The 17063-nt window shown below is 61.7% G+C and overlaps 2 protein-coding genes across 9 annotated transcripts; both read left to right on the top strand.

The window, feature by feature from the left end:
- The first annotated feature begins 275 nt into the window (after positions 1-275).
- Positions 276-6071, top strand: GFUS (GDP-L-fucose synthase). 5 transcript variants are annotated; one of them, XM_087447325.1, is made up of 10 exons: positions 276-733; positions 1749-1905; positions 2243-2357; positions 3580-3708; positions 3802-4231; positions 4361-4425; positions 4802-4868; positions 5027-5106; positions 5311-5410; positions 5694-6071. In XM_087447325.1, exons 1-10 carry the CDS (start codon positions 643-645, stop codon positions 5747-5749), a joined length of 1290 nt encoding a protein of 429 aa, XP_087303451.1. In that variant the 5' UTR covers positions 276-642; the 3' UTR covers positions 5750-6071. The 5 variants fall into 5 exon arrangements, with proteins under 5 accessions (XP_087303451.1, XP_087303452.1, XP_087303453.1 ...); XM_087447326.1 differs by lacking the exon at positions 276-733 and adding an exon at positions 740-828; XM_004443047.3 differs by lacking the exon at positions 276-733 and having other exon boundaries at positions 3802-3875; positions 4098-4231.
- Positions 6072-9080: 3009 nt separating this feature from the next.
- On the top strand, positions 9081-14956 carry PYCR3 (pyrroline-5-carboxylate reductase 3). 4 transcript variants are annotated; one of them, XM_087447329.1, is made up of 6 exons: positions 9081-9198; positions 11403-11467; positions 12053-12232; positions 12547-12774; positions 13110-13202; positions 13404-14956. In XM_087447329.1, exons 1-6 carry the CDS (start codon positions 9105-9107, stop codon positions 13584-13586), a joined length of 843 nt encoding a protein of 280 aa, XP_087303455.1. In that variant the 5' UTR covers positions 9081-9104; the 3' UTR covers positions 13587-14956. The 4 variants fall into 4 exon arrangements, with proteins under 4 accessions (XP_087303455.1, XP_004443106.1, XP_087303456.1 ...); XM_004443049.3 differs by having other exon boundaries at positions 12562-12774; XM_087447330.1 differs by having other exon boundaries at positions 12622-12774.
- The last annotated feature ends 2107 nt before the right edge of the window (positions 14957-17063 follow it).

The raw sequence follows: 17063 nt of genomic DNA on the forward strand, positions 1-17063 counted from the left end.
GAAACGCTGCTCCTTGGTGACCAAACCCCCAGCCGCCTCTCCGGGGTCCTCACCCCGATTTCTGGCCCCACCCCCCGCCCCCGCACCATTCACCCAAGGGCAGCTCCTGAGGCGGTACTCCCCTGTTGGAAGCCTCCTCCGGGATCTGCTGATTACAAAGTCGGCTCCAACTCCGCTCTGCCCCTGTGACCACGCCCTCTGTGGCTGCTGCGTCCGTCCCGGGGCCGTTTAGGCCCCACCCGAGTCTGGCCTGGTGACTGCCTCGGCCAGTGGACCCGGGAGCCGACCGTGTGGGGAGGCCGAGCGGCTTCTCCCTCCTGGAAACGGCAGCCGGCCATCCCTGGGCCTGCGGGCGGAAGCGCGGAAGCCCACCGAGGCCGCGGTCCCACCGGGTCAGCCGAGCGCCCGCCGTGGGCAGGGAACTGCCCCTCCGCCTTCCCGAGGCTACGAGGTCTCAGTGATGGCGGCCTCCCCTCCTCTCCCATCCTCCCATCCACCCACCCTCCCAAGCAGGGGCTCATGCCCGGTGCCTCGGCTGAGTTAAGGGGGTCGTGACCCGAGCACCCTGAGACCACAGCCCATACATCGGCCCGTGGAACCCGCGAGGCGTATGCAGAGCCGGCGAGAACTACATTCCCCAGGATGCTGCGCGGTCCCGGACTACTTCCCAGCAGAGCCCGGGACGCCTCGCGAGGACTCCATTTCCCAGAGTGCCGCGGGCGGAGCCGCTCTGGTCAGTCCCTCTCTACCTGGCCGGACGCGTGGCTGGAGGCTCCGTGGGCGACGGAAGCGGCTCTCCGAGCACAGGGCGGGTGGGGCAGAGCGCAGGTGGGACGGCGTGGGGCACTGAGGGGACCCTCCGGGGGGCGCGACGTGGCGAGTCTAACCTGGGCCCTGGGTGTTCCGTGACAGCCAGAGAGCCCTGAGGGGTACCGGGACCCCAGGGGTGTGGGAGGGGTCCAGCCGCGGTGGGGTCTCCCCACGGGCCTGCTACTGGACTGCCCGCGCGGTCAGGAACAGCAGATGTCTGGGCAGGGCCCCCTCCTGACGGGGCTGACCGTGGGGCCCTCGGCGGAGACGGCAGAGCCGTCGTGTAGCTGCCAGCACAGATTTCCAGCCCCCAGGATAGGGTCCTCGGGGGTGGTGGCGCCCCAAAGCCTGTCCAGTTCTGAGCCGGAAGCGCGACCTGCCCAGTAGAAACCAGGCTCGCGAAGGCTCTCTGGGACCAGCCGGCCGCGGGTGGGCACCCGGCTGCAAGCACAGGCGCCAGCCCTTCCCCGCCTGTAGCATATGGGCTTTGGCTGGTAGCAGCCCTGACGATCTGGGTCAGGAGCCCCCAGCCCGAAGGTTATCTGCCTCCCTTCTTGTCAGCCAAAGGGGAGCGGAAGGTACCCTTTCTTGGCCCAGTGGGGGTCGTGGATTGGTCCTGCAGGGTGGAGTTTGGGATCAGGCTCTCTTGGTGGGGTGGTAGCCCCAAGGCCCCTGTGCAGCTTTAGGCGGAGGGCTTCCTAGGGAATGTGGCTGGGAGGAGGTGATGACTCAGGCCAGCTGGATCTCTCTGGTCCCCAGCAGGCCATCTCCCCTCCCTGGGGGCCTCATCTTGTGCCAGTTGCCCCAGGGGCCAGCCCTTGGACAGTTGTGGGACCCAGTGCTGAGAGCGGTGACCCCAGGCAGTGATATCTCAGGGGAATGGGGTGCTGATGGAAGGGAGCATGATGGCCTCAGCCTCACACCATTTGGCCTTACAGCTGCAGCCAACATGGGTGAGCCCCAGGGGTCCATGCGGATCCTAGTGACAGGGGGCTCTGGGCTGGTGGGCAGAGCCATCCAGAAAGTGGTAGCAGATGGGGCCAGGCTGCCTGGAGAGGACTGGGTATTCGTCTCCTCCAAGGATGCCGATCTCACGTGAGTGGGCCCATTCCCAGAGCACCCCTACCCACCCTCTCTAGACTGAGAGCTCTGGGCCAGGCCTGTCCCTGAGCCTGGTGGCTGCATGCCTGGGCCCTCCCTGCCAGGTGGCTGGGCTGGCCTGGGTGTGCACAGCTCTGCTCCTGGGCAAACATCCTCCCATCTCTTCCTGGAAGCCCACACCCTCATCAGACCAGTACCCGAATTGGCCACTTTCCCTTTTGGCAGCCCCTCTTGCCACCAGTCCTGCGCAGCTCCTGCCCCCAGTGCCCCAACCTAGGGTGCTAGTTCCCTCAGGCCTCCAAGGAGCCTCTGACGGCCTGGCTCCCCTTAGGGATGCTGCACAGACCCGAGCCCTATTTGAAAAGATTCGGCCCACACACGTCATCCATCTTGCTGCAATGGTGGGGGGCCTGTTCCGGAATATCAAATACAATTTGGATTTCTGGGTAAGTCAGGGGGGCCCCAGTGAGCACTGGGAGCGAGGAGCCCAGGTTCTGGGAACTTCCTGGCCAGCTTCCCACCCTCATGTTCTAGCCCAGGAAGTCCCTGAGGGTCAGGGCTTGGCACAGCCCAGTGAGGGCAGCCCCTGAGGGGTCCCCAGTGACCCACACTTGGTCTGTGGGCAGAGAGGCACACAGGTGGGCCTGGGGGCATTAGCCCAATAGGAAAAGCCACGGAGCTGACCAGTGGGTTGGAGGAGCTGAGAGAATCCAGCGTTCGCTGCGTGACCTGGAGCTGGTTCCTGCCCCTCAAGCCCTGTGGGTCTCCAGACCCTTCTGCTTCCAGGACCTGTGCTGGTCCAGCTGCACATTGAGCCAGGCCCACCGTGCACTCCAGGGTGCAGAGGTGTGAACTGGGCTCTGGGGGGATAGGAAAAATGGAGTGAGGGGCGCGAGGAGAGTAGGGCTCTGCCCATAGCCCTGCCCCTGCTGGGCTGTGCCCCTGAGGGTTGACCACACTGTCTCTGGGCAGCTGGCCTTGGCCTGGTTTGCCCCTGCATCAGGCATTGAGATGGCAGAGGCTCAGACCAGATTCTGCCCAGGGTCCTCTCTTACCCAGGACTGCCCTTGTCTCAGTGGCAGCCTTCCCAGCAGGCTGCCCAGCCATCACCTCTGCCGTCTCCCCAGACCAGTCCAAATGCCCTGGCCATCTCATGTCCAATTTCTGGAAGGGAAAGTGGGGCCTGGGGAGAGGTGGGGCTGGCCAAGGCTTCACTGCTACTGGGCAGTAGAGCCAGGGTGGGCTCCTCAGGGGTGGGTGAGTGGAGGGGCCCCTTCTCCCCACCCCTGCCCCAGGGCCAGATTGGGGCCCCTGTGCACTCTCTGCCCTGCCCTCAGCAGCTCCTGTGGGTGGAGCCCACCCTGAGCTGAGGGGTGTGGTCCTCTCCTCCAGGGCCCTCCCCCAGCCTCGGGAAGGCAGGCGGGGACCCTCCTACAGCCCTGGGGAGGGGACTGCCTGCTAAGGATGTCGCAGGCCAGGAGCGGGCATGGGTTTCTGGAAGGCCTGTGTTGGGCAGCTCCTCCTTGTCCCAGGGAGCAGTTAGGGGGAGCAGGCTCAGGTACCTCCCGTGTCAGAGGGGTCAGAGCGTGTCCGGGCTTCTGTCCCTGGAGGAGCAGGTAGGGGCTGGGGTCCTGCCTGGGGGGGCCTGAACCTGCCCTGGCCCCGCAGAGGAAAAACGTGCACATCAACGACAACGTCCTGCACTCGGCTTTTGAGGTGGGCGCGCGTAAGGTGGTCTCCTGCCTGTCTACCTGCATCTTCCCTGACAAGACCACCTACCCTATTGATGAGACCATGGTGAGGGGTGGGCCTGGGCGGGGCCTGGCAGGCGGTGGGGCCTGGCTGCCGGGAGGGGCGGGGCCAGAAGCAGTGCCTCCTCTGCTCCCCCAGATCCACAACGGGCCTCCGCACAGCAGCAATTTTGGCTACTCCTACGCCAAGAGGATGATCGATGTGCAGAACAGGTCCTCCTCGCACCGGCCCAGCTGCAACCAGCCAGGGATGCGGGAAGAGGGCTCGAGCGCCTCGGGGTCGGGGGGCCCAGTGGGTAGCCCCAGCAGGGCTCCCAGCCCTCTTCTCCCTTCCTTGCCGGCCTCTGGTTTTCCCATCTGTAAGAGGCCGGGGTGGGGTAGGGTGGCGTCAGTGGTCCTAGGGCGAGGGCCGGAAGAGACGCTGTGCCTCTGCAGGGCCTACTTCCAGCAGCATGGCTGCACCTTCACCGCTGTCATCCCCACCAACGTCTTTGGGCCCCATGACAACTTCAACATCGAGGACGGCCATGTGCTGCCAGGCCTCATCCACAAGGTGCACCTGGCCAAGAGTGAGTGCCCACCGCCCAGCACCCTCAGCCAGGTCACCCGCCCGATGGGGTCACTGGGGCTTAGCTGGGAGGAGGGCGTGGTGGCTGGCACAGCCCCCTCTGATGCCAGCCCCCTCCCTGAATCTGCAGGCAGCGGCTCTGCCCTGACGGTGTGGGGTACGGGGAAGCCGCGAAGGCAGTTCATCTACTCACTGGTTCGTGCAGGAGGGTGCAGTGCTGTTCCCCAGAGCGTCTCCCTGGGTCTGCCCTGCTGGCTGTGAAGAAGCATGAGGGAGCCTGGGAGGGGGTGAGGGTCCAGGCTAAGCCCCCGGAGGAGCAGTCACTGGTGTTTGCTAAGTCCCTGTAGGCTCCTGGCCCCACAGGAGTCTCTGGGTGCAGCTCTGAGCTCAGCAGGAGAAAGGACCCGGTCCGTTGGGGCTCAGCTGGCCATGGACTGCCCAAAGGGAGGGGCCCCCGGCCCCAGTTGGGCCTGGGCTGTGCCCCTACTGAGCTGGGGCACTTGGGAGAGGAGACTTGTGGCCCCATGTGGCTGTAACTTGTGGCCTTTGACCCTGCCTGTCTGACGTCTAGGACCTGGCCCAGCTGTTTATCTGGGTCCTTCGGGAGTACAATGAAGTGGAACCCATCATCCTCTCAGGTGGGCACCCTGTGGCCCCAACTCCCACCACAGCAGGGCAGGACCCATGTCTGTCCTGAGAGTGGCTGAGGGCGGGAGCAGGAACATCTGTCAGGCTAGGCGGCACGTGGCCAGGTGGAGGAGGCCTGACCTGGCCATTGGCCCCTCGTTCCCCACAGTGGGTGAGGAGGATGAGGTCTCCATCCAGGAGGCAGCCGAGGCTGTGGTGGAGGCCATGGACTTCCACGGGGAGGTCACCGTATCCTTGGGCTGCAGGTGAGGGAACTGTGGGCCTTCCTGCACAGAGACCACGGGTCTGATGCACCCGATGGCACTCACCCTGGCAGCTGGAGGGGATCTGCTGCTTTCTTCCCGAGGCTCCCCCTGGGAAAGGCAGAGGAGGTTCAAGGGCAGGCTGGGGGAGGGGCTGCCTTTTCTGCTGTGGCCTTGACCAGGCACCCAGTTTGATACAAGCAAGTCAGACGGGCAGTTTAAGAAGACAGCCAGTAACGGCAAGCTGCGGGCCTACCTGCCTGACTTCCGGTTCACGCCCTTCAAGCAGGGTGAGCCCCCTGCCCCTCCCAGGGTCCCCCACCCCCATCCCTCAGGACCTCCTGGCCCCTCCTTAGCTTTGGGCCACCACTGCCCCTCCCTAGGCCTCAAGCTTCCCTACTGCCTGCTGGGGATGGATGCCCTGCAAGTTTGCTTTCCACACCCTCATCAGGGAGGCAAAACATGGGGTGACTGTCCTGTGTCCCTGGGGCCCCCACCCTCCCCACCTCCTGTGGATGTCAGTGCAGCCCTGGCCTTCACCTGCCACTCCCCCTCCCCTGCCCGCCTCTGCAGCTGTGAAGGAGACCTGCACCTGGTTCACAGACAACTACGAGCAGGCCCGGAAATGAAGTGCGGTGGTGGGAGCAGCGCCGGCTGCCCCCCGAGGCCCCAGGGGCCCCTCAGCTGGCAAAGCCCAGTAGCAACTACCCTCAGACCCTGCCAGAGTCGAGGGCACTGCCCAGCAACCTGGGCTCACGTTCCACCCCTTCTGCCAGGGTGGCTCCGGGCGGCTGCCCAGCAGGACCACCAGTCATGTCCATCCTCAGGGAAACCAAGGCCTGGCCAGGCGGGGCACCTCGCTCCCCAATGCTGGTCCTTGGGTCCTGAGTGTGTCCCCTTCTGATCCTGCTGTCCTGCTCCCTGGGAGCCAATAAAGTGCATTTTCACAGGCCTGGCCCCAGCAGCTCTGCGCCAGTTGACCCCCACATGGAGGCACTGCTTCCCTGAGCCTGGCCAGCCCAGGGCCCACCGGTCCTTGCTGACTGCTCAGCCCCCAAGAGCTGCTGGGACAGAATGGTTAACTGTTCCTGGAGTGGAAGGGTCATGTGCAGGTCTGAGATCCCCTGGGCTTTGCCCCTCAGCCCAGGGACTTTAGGGAAACAGGCTGGGTCTGGATTTCCCCAGGCTAAGTGGACATGTGGGTGGATCCAAGGGGAGGGTGGTGCTTGGCTAGCTCAGGCTCCCCTGGGACCCCAGGAGAGAGCTGGGTCAGGCTTGGCCCCTTATCTCCCTCGCCATCAGGTGGCAGCTTGGGTGATGGGCCTGGCCTTCCCTTCTTCCTTGGGGATAGTAACAGGTGCCACGCAGGAGGGTCGGCTGGGCCCACTGGCAGGGAGGTGAGCAGCATGGGCCTCCCCATTCTCAACGGGAAGACACCAAAGTCTGGACAGGTTGACTGACAGGTCCCTGGCCAGCCAGTCAGTGCTGGAGAGTGGATCCAGGAGGGCCCAGATCCAAAGCCCCCAGGCCACAGCCCACTGGACTGCCTCACCCAGGACCCAGGCACCTTCCCTGGCTGTGGGGCTCAGTCTTGGGCCGCCACTTCTCGGGTCCCCTCTCTCCTGGGTAGCCCTTTGCCGTCTTCACGTGATGACTCAGAGCTCTCTGACTTCTGACACGCCTGCCACATTCATTCCTTCATTTATTAGGGCGGTATTGGCTGTCTTCCCCGTGCCAGCCACAAGTCCCCACCTCTGTCCTGAGCCCAGCTGACCTGTACCGCATTTGTTAGCACCCCCTTTTTCTCTGGCAAGCTGCAGGGTTTATCCTCTAGCCTGCCCAGGGGCTGGCCTCGGCCCTTCTGTCAGGGCCTCCCCACCTCTTAGGTCTCAGCTGAGGTGGCCTTTCCCCTCCAAGCACACACCCTGCCATGGGCGACTGCCTATTTGTCTGGAAACACCTGGGAGGCCCCTCCCACCCAGGACTTGGAGCTCCAGGACCTGGGTTGGCCCTTCACCGGGTATCCCCTGGGCACCAGCCCTTTGTGAATGAAGGCTCTGCCCACGTGGGGCTCAGGGAGGATGTGGAGGGGGTGGTGCCTGAGCTGGAGCTTGGATCAGCAGGTGAGAACAATGGGAAGGAGGCCCAGCACAGAGCAGAGGCCTGGACACACCAGGCAGGACACAAATAGTGGTGTGTCCCGAGCCACCCTCTGGGTTGTCCTGTGTGTGTGTGTTTACTGTAGAGGTGCTCTCTCCCTAGCCAGAATGCAGGTCCTTGGGGTGGGGGTTTGGCTGTCTAGTCCCCTGCTGTGTGGCTTTCATCTCTGGCCCAGAGCAGGGCCCACACGCTGCAGGGGCAGTGTTGAATGAATGGAATTTCATTGTTGAAGAGCTTAGAACATGTCAAAGTTTAGAAGAAGAAAACAAAACATCTTTAAAATGCAGTCTTAGGGCCGGCCCCGTGGCTTAGCGGTTAAATGCGCACGCTCCGCTGCTGGCGGCCCGGGTTCGGATCCCGGGCGCGCACTGACGTGCCGCTTCTCCAGCCACGCTGAGGCCACGTCCCACGTACAGCAACTAGAAGAATGTGCAGCTATGACATACAACTATCTACTGGGGCTTTGGAGGAAAATAAATAAATAAAAATTAAAAAAAAATTAAAATGCAGTCTTAAAAACGATAACCTCAGGTCTTCAAGCTTTATTTTTCCCATATCAAATAAAAATTGCAAGCACACCCCATGCCCACCCCCACCCTCCCCCTGTCAGTCTCTAAGATGGCCCCTGGGGGGGGCCAAGCACTCCACCTCCCCCAGGACCAACACGAGGGGCCAGGTCTCTGCTGGGGAACCAGGCCCCACGAAGGTCTCTCCTGCCTCCTCCCCGCAGCTCCCTGAGACACCCGTGGCCACCAGCATCCAGGCTGCTGGAGAAACTTCTGTAATACAGAAAAGCGACAGACCCTTGCTCACATTTCACTGGCAATGGTAATGTTATGCTGTCACCTGTACACTTGGATCTGCTATGGCTTAGGGAAGAGCTGACCACATGCCATGACCAGGCAGCCCTGTCCTCTCCACTTGAGACCACCCCCAGGCCCCAAATAGAGAACCAGGGCGCTCTGAGAACGCCGCTCCCACCCAGAGGGACCGGCCTGAGGCTGCAGCGGGATCCTACTCCGCAGCTCCTGACCTGACATGGCCACAGTCTGGACCCTGCCTGCAGGTCTTTCATCAGAAGCAGGGCAGATGCGCCCCTCTGGAAGCTCAGGTGCTCAGCGACCACCAATCAGTGGTCTCCGGACTCTGCAGCGTCCCCGCAATGGTCACCCAGCAGGTGCGCTCCGGGCACCGAACTCTGGGACGGCGTCACAGGAGCCCGCACCCCTTCTGACCCTTCACCTTTGAACGGAGCCTCTCAGGGGCTGGCCGGTTAAGTGGCGTAGCAGTTAAGTGTGCGAGTTCCGCTTTGGCAGCCCGGGGTTTGCAGGTTCGGATCCCTGGGTGACCAAAGCACCGCTTGTCAGGCCATGCTGTGGCGGCATCCCACATAAAGTAGAGGAAGATGGGCACAGATGTTAGCCCAGGGCCAGTCTTCCTCAGCAAAAAAGAGGAGGATTGGCAACAGACATTAGCTCAGGGCTAATCTTCCTCAAAAAAAAAACTGAACTGAATGGAGCCTCCCAAGCTGCGCTTTGGAAAATCAGCATCTGATTCAGGGCGCCGGGGTCCTGCACGGGCTACCATAGCCCTCAGCTAAGGACTGGTCCTTGGACGCGCCCCGCCCCCGGAGCCCGAGACCTCTCGGGCCAATGAGCAGCGAGGGGGCGGGCCACACTGCTTAGCGAGCGCTAGAGCGCAGAGCACGGGCGGGAAGGGGCGGAGCGTGAGGTCCCGGCAGCTAATCGACGAGGACAGGGCGGGGCAACGTAGCCCATTGGCGGGCCGAGGTCGCAGCCGGGGGCGGGGCGGAGCGACGGCGAGATGGCGGCTGCGACGGCGCCTGGTTCGCTGCGGGTGGGCTTCGTGGGCGCGGGGCACATGGCGGAGGCCATCGCGCAGGGCATCATCCGAGCAGGTGGGCACGGCGGGCTTGGGGTCCGTGGGGTGCCTGGGCCCGGGAGCTAGCGGGCGTCCGACACCGGCCCAGTGTGGGAGGGACGGGCTCATCTGCCCGGAAGGATGAATTCCACAGAACGCTGGGCGAGGAGCAAGGGGCCCTCCGCGCAGGGGTCCCGGCGTGGAGCAGGGCCGGGCGGGCGTCGGCCAGGCCAGGGCGGAACGCGGACCCTCCCCCCGGGCTCTGCTTCCGTCTGAGAGCACCCAGGAGGGGGTGTGCGAGCAGAGGCTTAGACCCGGCTGTCCCCACAGTAGCCACGAGCCACATGTGGACGTTGAGCACTTGAAATGTGAGTGGTCCGAATTGAGATGTGCTGTGAGTGTATAGAATGAAATATACGCCAGATTTGGAAGATTAAGCACACACACAAAGAGAAAAAGTAACATATCTTAGTAATTTTTAATATTGATCACATGTTGGAAGGATAATATTTTTGGCTGTACTGGGTTAAATAAAATATATTACAATTAACTTCACCTGTTTCTTCTCACTTGTTTAAAGTGACTAGTAGAAAATGTAAAGTTACACATATGGCTGGAGTGGTATTTCTGTTGGGCAGCACTAGCTTAGAGCCTGGGATCTCCTGGGGGCTTCCTGGCCTCATGCCTTGGCCGAGTTGCTTGACCTCTCTGAGCCTCGGATTCTTTCTTCTGTTTGTATGCCAGCTCCACTCTGGGTGGCACGCTGCCTGATTTCTCCGCCCTATGGACGTTTGAGGCTGGGTAATTCTCCATCCTTCACATCTGGCCTCTCCCCACTAGATGTCAGTAGCACCCCCCAGTTGTGACAGCCAAAAATGTCTCCAGACACTGCCACATGTCCTCTGGGGGCAGGGTGTGGGGGACTGGAATCATTCCTGGTTGAGAACCACTGGTTTACAGCAGGGAATGATAATGCTGGTCTAATATTTTTTTTTTTTTTTAAGATTTTATTTATTTATTTTTCCCCCAAAGCCCCAGTAGATAGTTGTCTGTCATAGCTGCACATCCTTCTAGTTGCTGTATGTGGGACACGGCCTCAGCATGGCCGGAGGAGCAGTGCGTCGGTGTGCACCCGGGATCTGAACCGGGCCACCGGCAGCAGAGCACACGCACTTAACCACTAAGCCACGGGGCCGGCCCAATGCTGGTCTAATTCTATTCCATAGTATTTAGAAACCTTTATGTGTAGATTATGGGCTGGCTCTCTGCCTTCAACCATATGTCAAAGTCCAAAACCATATGTCAGAGTTCAAAGTCAAAATCATCAGAAAATAGTTTACTGCAAGTCTCAGGTGTTTTACCTGTAAAACCTGGCAGTATCACCTGCCTCGAGGGCTGTACAGATTCAGTGTTTTTTTTTTTTTAAAGATTTTATTTATTTTATTTTTTCCCCCCAAAGCCCCAGTAGATAGTTGTATGTCATAGCTGAACATCCTTCTAGTTGCTGTATGTGGGACTCGGCCTCAGGATGGACGGAGAAGTGGTACCTCGATGCGCACCCGGGATCCGAACCCAGGCCACCAGCATTGCAGCGCGCGCACTTAACCACCAAGCCACAGGGCCAGCCCCAGATTCAGTGTTGAGCAACACAGTACTGGTGTGTGTAGGCGGTGCACAGCGGCTGTCACTGTCAGGATTAGTCGGCTCTGTGTTCAGGTTGTGGGATGCATTTCTGCCTTCTTGTTAGACCTCACAGAAATCTAATCTCCCAAGCCTCGTATCCCACAAACACAGGGGATCTCTACCAAATGGGCACTTAGCCTCCACTTGGATGTCTCGGCACAGATGTACCCCCATCCTGGGGAAGCTCGGCCCCCATTGGGCCTCCCTACCCACCATGTCCCCCCTCCCCAGCCTTCCTGTTCCCAGAGGAGGCAGAGGTCCCTGGGATCTGTGTCCTCACTAGACCAGGGAGGCTCCTGGCCCCTGTGTCCACCAGGGTCTCTGGACTCAGCAGCAGCAGGTGGGTGGCAGTGACTGAGTAGAATCAAGTGGATCTGATTGCCTGCTCCTGGCTGCACAGAGCACCCCTGCCAAGCACTTGGGTTCTTGCAGAGTCTCAGGCCAGCTCGGGCCAGGACGGCCTAGTGTGGCACAGTAAGGGGCAGGCCGGGCTGGCTCCTTCTCCTTCTTCCCACCTCACCTCCTCACCGACTCCCCTGCCTTTGCCTTTCTCTCCAGGAAAAGTGGAAGCTCAGCACGTGCTGGCCAGTGCACCGACTGACAGGAACCTCTGCCGCTTCCTGGTGAGCTAAGGCCCAGGTCTTCTGAGTTGAGGCTTCCTCCAGGGGCCCAGCGTGGCTCTTGGCTCCTGTTCCTCTGAGACACTTCTTGGGGCCAGGGAAGTGTATTTAGCTAAAGTTTTGAGACTGGCTGGGCTGTGCTGGAGAAGAGGAGGTCAAAGGCCAGAAGGAAAGTCAAGGTTGTGGAGGGCCAGGATGGAATAAAGGGGTGTGTGTGTGAGTGTGCGTGAGCGAGTGCACACAAGTGTGTACGTGCATGTGCATGTGTGCGTGTATGTGCACTTTGGTGCATGCGTGTGTTTGTGTGTGTGTGTGTTGGGGTGGGCAGGGATGGTCACGGGCTCTCACTGGGGTCTGAGGCTCACAGAGGTGCTGACATCAGGGCTCTGAGGTGCATGGTTGGGTTCTGAGCAGGAACGGATGGTCTGGGTGAGTCTTGGGCATTGGGAGGGGGGTGGTATGGTTATTTGCAATGGGAGGGACCCATGGGGACCCATGGGAATGCAGGGCAGCCTCCAGCAGGAAGGGCAATGATCTGGGAGGACGCCCCACTTACCCCCAGTCCTGGTCCTGGTGTTCCTGGTGCAGGCTCTGGGCTGCCAGACCACCCATTCTAACCAGGAGGTGCTACAGAGCTGCTCGCTCATCTTCTTTGCCACCAAGCCCCACATCCTGCCAGCTGTCCTGGCAGAGGTGGCCCCTGTGGTCACCACTGAGCACATCTTGGTGTCCATGGCTGCCGGGGTCTCTCTGAGCACCCTGGAGGAGGTGAGTGGCCCATGGAGGTGAGGTGGGAGCTGAGGCTCTGACCTCAGAGTAGGCTCTGATGGCCAGACTCAGCTTCCCAACCCTCGCCGTCCCAGACTGGCCCCAGCCTGGGCTCAGCCCTTCAGGATACCAGGTTGGGTGGGACAGGTGGCAGACAGCCTCCCAACCAGCCTGCGGAGGTGGCCAGGTAGCCAAGGGGGCTGGAGTTACGGTTCCTCGTGGTGCCACGCCTGGGAAACAGGGAAGGGAGCCTGCAGCTGGCTGAGGTGTGTGCCTGCCTGGCAGGGCCTATACCACAGGCTCCTTGACTCCAGCCTCTCCCTGGCCAGCTGCTGCCCCCGACTGCACGGGTACTGCGGGTCTCGCCCAACCTGCCCTGTGTGGTCCAGGAGGGGGCCATGGTGATGGCACGGGGCCGCCATGCTGGGAGCAGCGAGGTCAAGCTCCTGCAGACCCTGCTGGAGGCCTGCGGGCAGTGCGAGGAGGTGCCTGAGGCCCACGTGGACATCCACACCGGCCTCAGTGGCAGCGGCGTGGCCTTTGTGAGTGTTGTCTCATCCCCCACCCTGCCCCCACAGGCCAGCCCTCAGCAAAGCGGGGCCTTTCCAAGTCCCTGCAACAGCCCCTGCCCTCGGGACCTGATGGCTCGGTCCTGGGGCTGCCCGTGAGCTCTGCTCTCCCCGCATCACTGTCTCCTGGCGTTTGAGGCCCGGGAGTGCTCCAGTCAGACCTCTGGGCTCAGGCCTCCACCCCAGACCCTGCGCTGGTGGCTGGTGTTCTGGGCCTTGTTCTTGAAGATTCCAAGCCTTCTCCAGGCTGGGTGCTGTGTCCGGGGGGAATATGTTGGCTCTGATACCCCCCACACCCCCTCCTACAGGTATGCACCTTCTCCGAGGCCCTGGCTGAAGGTGCCATCAAGATGGGCATGCCCAGTGGCCTGGCCCACCGCATTGCTGCCCAGACTCTGCTGGTGAGTGCAGGCGGCCCCAGGGGAGTGTGTGAAAGGGGATGGGCCCGTGCGCCTCCCAGGAGCCGTGGGAAGGGAGACAGCAGGCCTGAGAAGCCTGAGATCTGGGGCATGCATGGCGAAGCAGGCTACACAGTGGGGGCTGAGCTGGAGAAGGGGCTGCCCACCTCCTGAGTCACCAGCCTCCAACACCACTCTCCCCAGGGGACGGCCAAGATGCTGCTGCAGGAGGGGCAGCACCCAGCACAGCTGCGGACGAACGTGTGCACGCCGGGCGGCACCACCATCTACGGGCTCCACGCCCTGGAGCAGGGGGGGCTGCGGGCAGCCACCATGAGTGCCGTGGAGGCCGCCACCTGCCGGGCCAAGGAGCTCAGCAGGAAGTAAGGCATAGGTGCTGGATGCGGACCACAGCCCCCGAGTGCCGAGAACAGCCCTGCCACCCCCAGTCCCTCCCTCCCTAGCCCCTTCCCGAGGACTGTGGTTCTCTCCAACCTGCAGGAGCCTCCCGGGCTGCTCCCCTTTCCCCCACATGGGGAAATGGGAGGAGACCCCCTCACCAGGGGGGACTCCCCCCCACTGCTGTGGGACAGAAGGCACCGTGGTGATGGCCCACTGTAAGGGGTGACCTGGTTTCTGAGGTCCTGAGCCTGGCACTGCTGGTCAGGTGCACAGTGTGGTCGGCCAGTTGGTTGAGGGAGGAGCTGAGCCACTGGCAACAAAAGCAGCCGGGGCAGCCCTTCCTACAGCTGTGTGACTGCAGCCAGACCCACTCCCTCATCTCAGCTCGGTGGCGCGGGGACATACAGAGTGAAGCCAGCGGTATTATGCCACCACGTCTGTCCTGGCCCTGCCAGCCCTTGAGAAAGCGGCTGAGGAGCACACACAGCAGAGGGCCGGGGGTCCTCTGCAGTGTTGCATCAGCAGCAGGCGGGGGGAGTTGCTGCTCCAGGTCTGGGAGTATGGGCCCTGGCCAGCGGGGGAACACAGGCCTGGCTTCAGCTGGGTGTGGGCCCCTCCCCCAGGCCCTAGGCTCCTGGCGAGTGGCAGGTGGAGCTGGCCCTTGCCCCTTCCCTGGGTCAAGAGTCCTGGAGGGTCCCGTGGCCTGGCCTCTGACTGCAGAACTCGGCTCTTCACATGTCCGTGAACAGACCAACAGGCGAGGAAAGCCGGGAACTTGGGGCCCAAAGCAAGACCTTGGGGCCTTTGGGTCTGAGGCAGGCTGCCTGCAGCTGTGTCCCCTGCACCGCCCCCAAGGCTCACTGGGGCCTCCCCACCCCACGCAGGCCCCGGAGTGCTGGAGCCCCTCGCTTCCACCAGTGGCTCTTGAGACCGCCAGCCACGTGGTGGACAGAGGCTTGGGGCCATTCTCGCCCTGCCACCTCCCAGCTGTGAGACTGGAGGCAGATGAATCTCCCGTCTGTAAGACGGCGAGCACGCTGTGCCGCAGTGCTGTTCCTCGCTCACCACCACGCCCTCTCCACCCCACCCGCTGCCTGCCCACTCCCTCCCTGCCAACCTGCAGTCCCATAGGCCGTCCTCTCCCCACCCAGCCAGTCCCAAGGTCAGCCCCTTCCCTGGGCCTCCCGCTCCCAGCCTCCTCCTGCCTTGTCTAGGCAGGCTTGGCGGGCTGGCCTGCCCTCCACCGGCGATGGCTTGGTCTGACTCTGGCCTCTCCACTTGTTGAAGTTAGCCTGAGTCCATTTCCACATCCAGGTTCTTTATTTGTGAGACGGGAATAAAGATGCTGTCCTATAGCAGAGTGCCCAGTATTTAATTGGCTGATAAAACCAAATTCCAAGTGCCTGGAAGTGCGTCTCAGCCAAGGCCTGAGACGTTGGGCTCAGACAGACCTCGGAGCTGGTGGGGTGCAGGTGGTGTGGGGGGCAGAGGGCTGTACGTCACCGTCACCTGAGAGCTCTGCAGGGGCAGGATCGCTGGCTTCTCCTGTGCCCGACCTTACCTTCAGCTGGACGTTAGGGGTCCCAGCCATGCATCTTCCAACAGAATCCCTGGGGACTGGGGTGGGCTCGGAGTCTGCCCAGCCCTGCCCCAAGCAGGCCACTCCCTGAATGGGAGGCACCTGGGTGAGCCCCTGGCCCTGCTGGAGGGGCAGCTGTGCCCCAGCTGGTGATGGCCTGTGACAAGACTTCTTGATTCAAGAGGGCCCACCCAGCCCAAGGAGGGTAGCTGTGGGGGGGCGGGGTCACAGCCCAGTCATCGGCCAGCCAAGTTTCTTCGTCTTATACCACAACACTGAAATTACTTTTTCAAGAAACTGGTGGATATGATAATGGTTTCTTATGTCATCAATGTCCCGTTTTTATACTCTCCACCTTTTCAAGTTCTGAGGTGTTCTAGATCCGAGCACTGGATCAAGAGTTACAAAAGAAGACTTTAGAACAGGGATGCATATGAAGTTGACATGTTCAACCTTTATTATAAAGCGCATCGGGCCATCTGACCAGGTGAACTCCACCGTCAGCGAGGTCAGGTGGGAAAGGGCCCCTCCACAGAGCATGCACCCCACAAGCCCACAGTCCCCAAAGACATGCCACTGGAGCCACGCTGCACCCGTGGGCACCCCCAGGCTGGGAACAAACGGCTCCGCACAGCATTCCCACCTGCACTCTGCCGGACTGGGGGCCCTCGAGGATGGCCCCAAGCTTGAGGGCACTGCCCTTCCTCACAGCACGCTCTGGTGTTTCCCCCACAGCCCAACTGACGTGGGAGAGGGTCACTTCCCAAGCATGCAGCCCCTCGGCCGGGCCGTGTTTCTCAGACGGGCTCCCTCTGACTGCCGCAGCCTGGTCTCCCCCTCCCAAACATGCAGACGGGGTGGTTTGAGCAGAAGCCTGCACCTAGCTCATCCTTCCATCGTCAATGCCTTCCCTTTTCTGGCCCACTACCAAGCATACTGGGTGAGCTCTAACAATGACCCTAAGGACCACTTTTTGGAAGAACAATGACCTTCACCACCTTGAGTATTCATCAAAGGGCTGTGAACAGGAGGGGGAGAGGCCGGCGGCTGTGTCCCTGATACCTCCCAGGCTGCGGCAGTCCCCACTCCTTTAAGGGTGTGCCCTCGACGGCAAGAAACCCAGTTTCAGTGCCTGGCACTTGGCAGGCAGGCAGACAACAGCTGCTGAAGGAATTCCAGCAGCATCGACTAACAGCCCTCCCCCAGTGCCATCCACCCCTCACTCTCCTGTTATCACAAACCAGGGGGCATGATCCAATGCCCCAGGCCCAGAGGATAACAGCAGGGAGGGGCAGGCCACCCTGCTGGGGACCGCTTCAGCCCTTCTCCTGCAGAGACAGACTCTAGGGTCTCTCTCGGGAAGCCTCTGGCCAGGCTGCCCCATGATTTCACACTGAGCTGAGCCCAGGGAAGTGGATGACTGTGAGATGGGATGGGGCCCTGGGTTCCCGCCTGCTGTCTATTTAATGCCGCAGACCCTGGAGATCATGAGGATTCAGTCCTTGCTGGGGATCCCCTCAGGGCCAGGCACCCTGGCAGAGCAGCCTTTTCCACATGTCAGGGGCCTGCAGCCTCCCCCCGCAGCACGCACAGGACACCAGCACCTCTGTTCTGTTCTAGGCAAGAGACACTGTTAGAGGCCCAGCAGCTCCAGACCCACTTGACAGGCACTCTAGCTCCTCAAGGCCCCAGGCCTCATTTATACAGTGCCCATCCAGGTGTGCAGCCTCCATTCCCCAGAGGGGAGGGGGCTGGTACGACGTGAAATAGCTTGGAGAGAGGCAGGTAAGAGGTCCTGTTCTTGACATCAGTCTCAATACCAACTCCAGCCTCCCCTGCCCGGGCCCATAGAGGGGTAGACCGGGAAGGAGGACTCGAGATGC

The sequence above is a fragment of the Ceratotherium simum genome, chromosome 23 (assembly GCF_057802395.1).
Source record: "Ceratotherium simum simum isolate JZ-2026a chromosome 23, ASM5780239v1, whole genome shotgun sequence".
NCBI classification, from domain to species: Eukaryota; Metazoa; Chordata; class Mammalia; order Perissodactyla; family Rhinocerotidae; genus Ceratotherium; species Ceratotherium simum.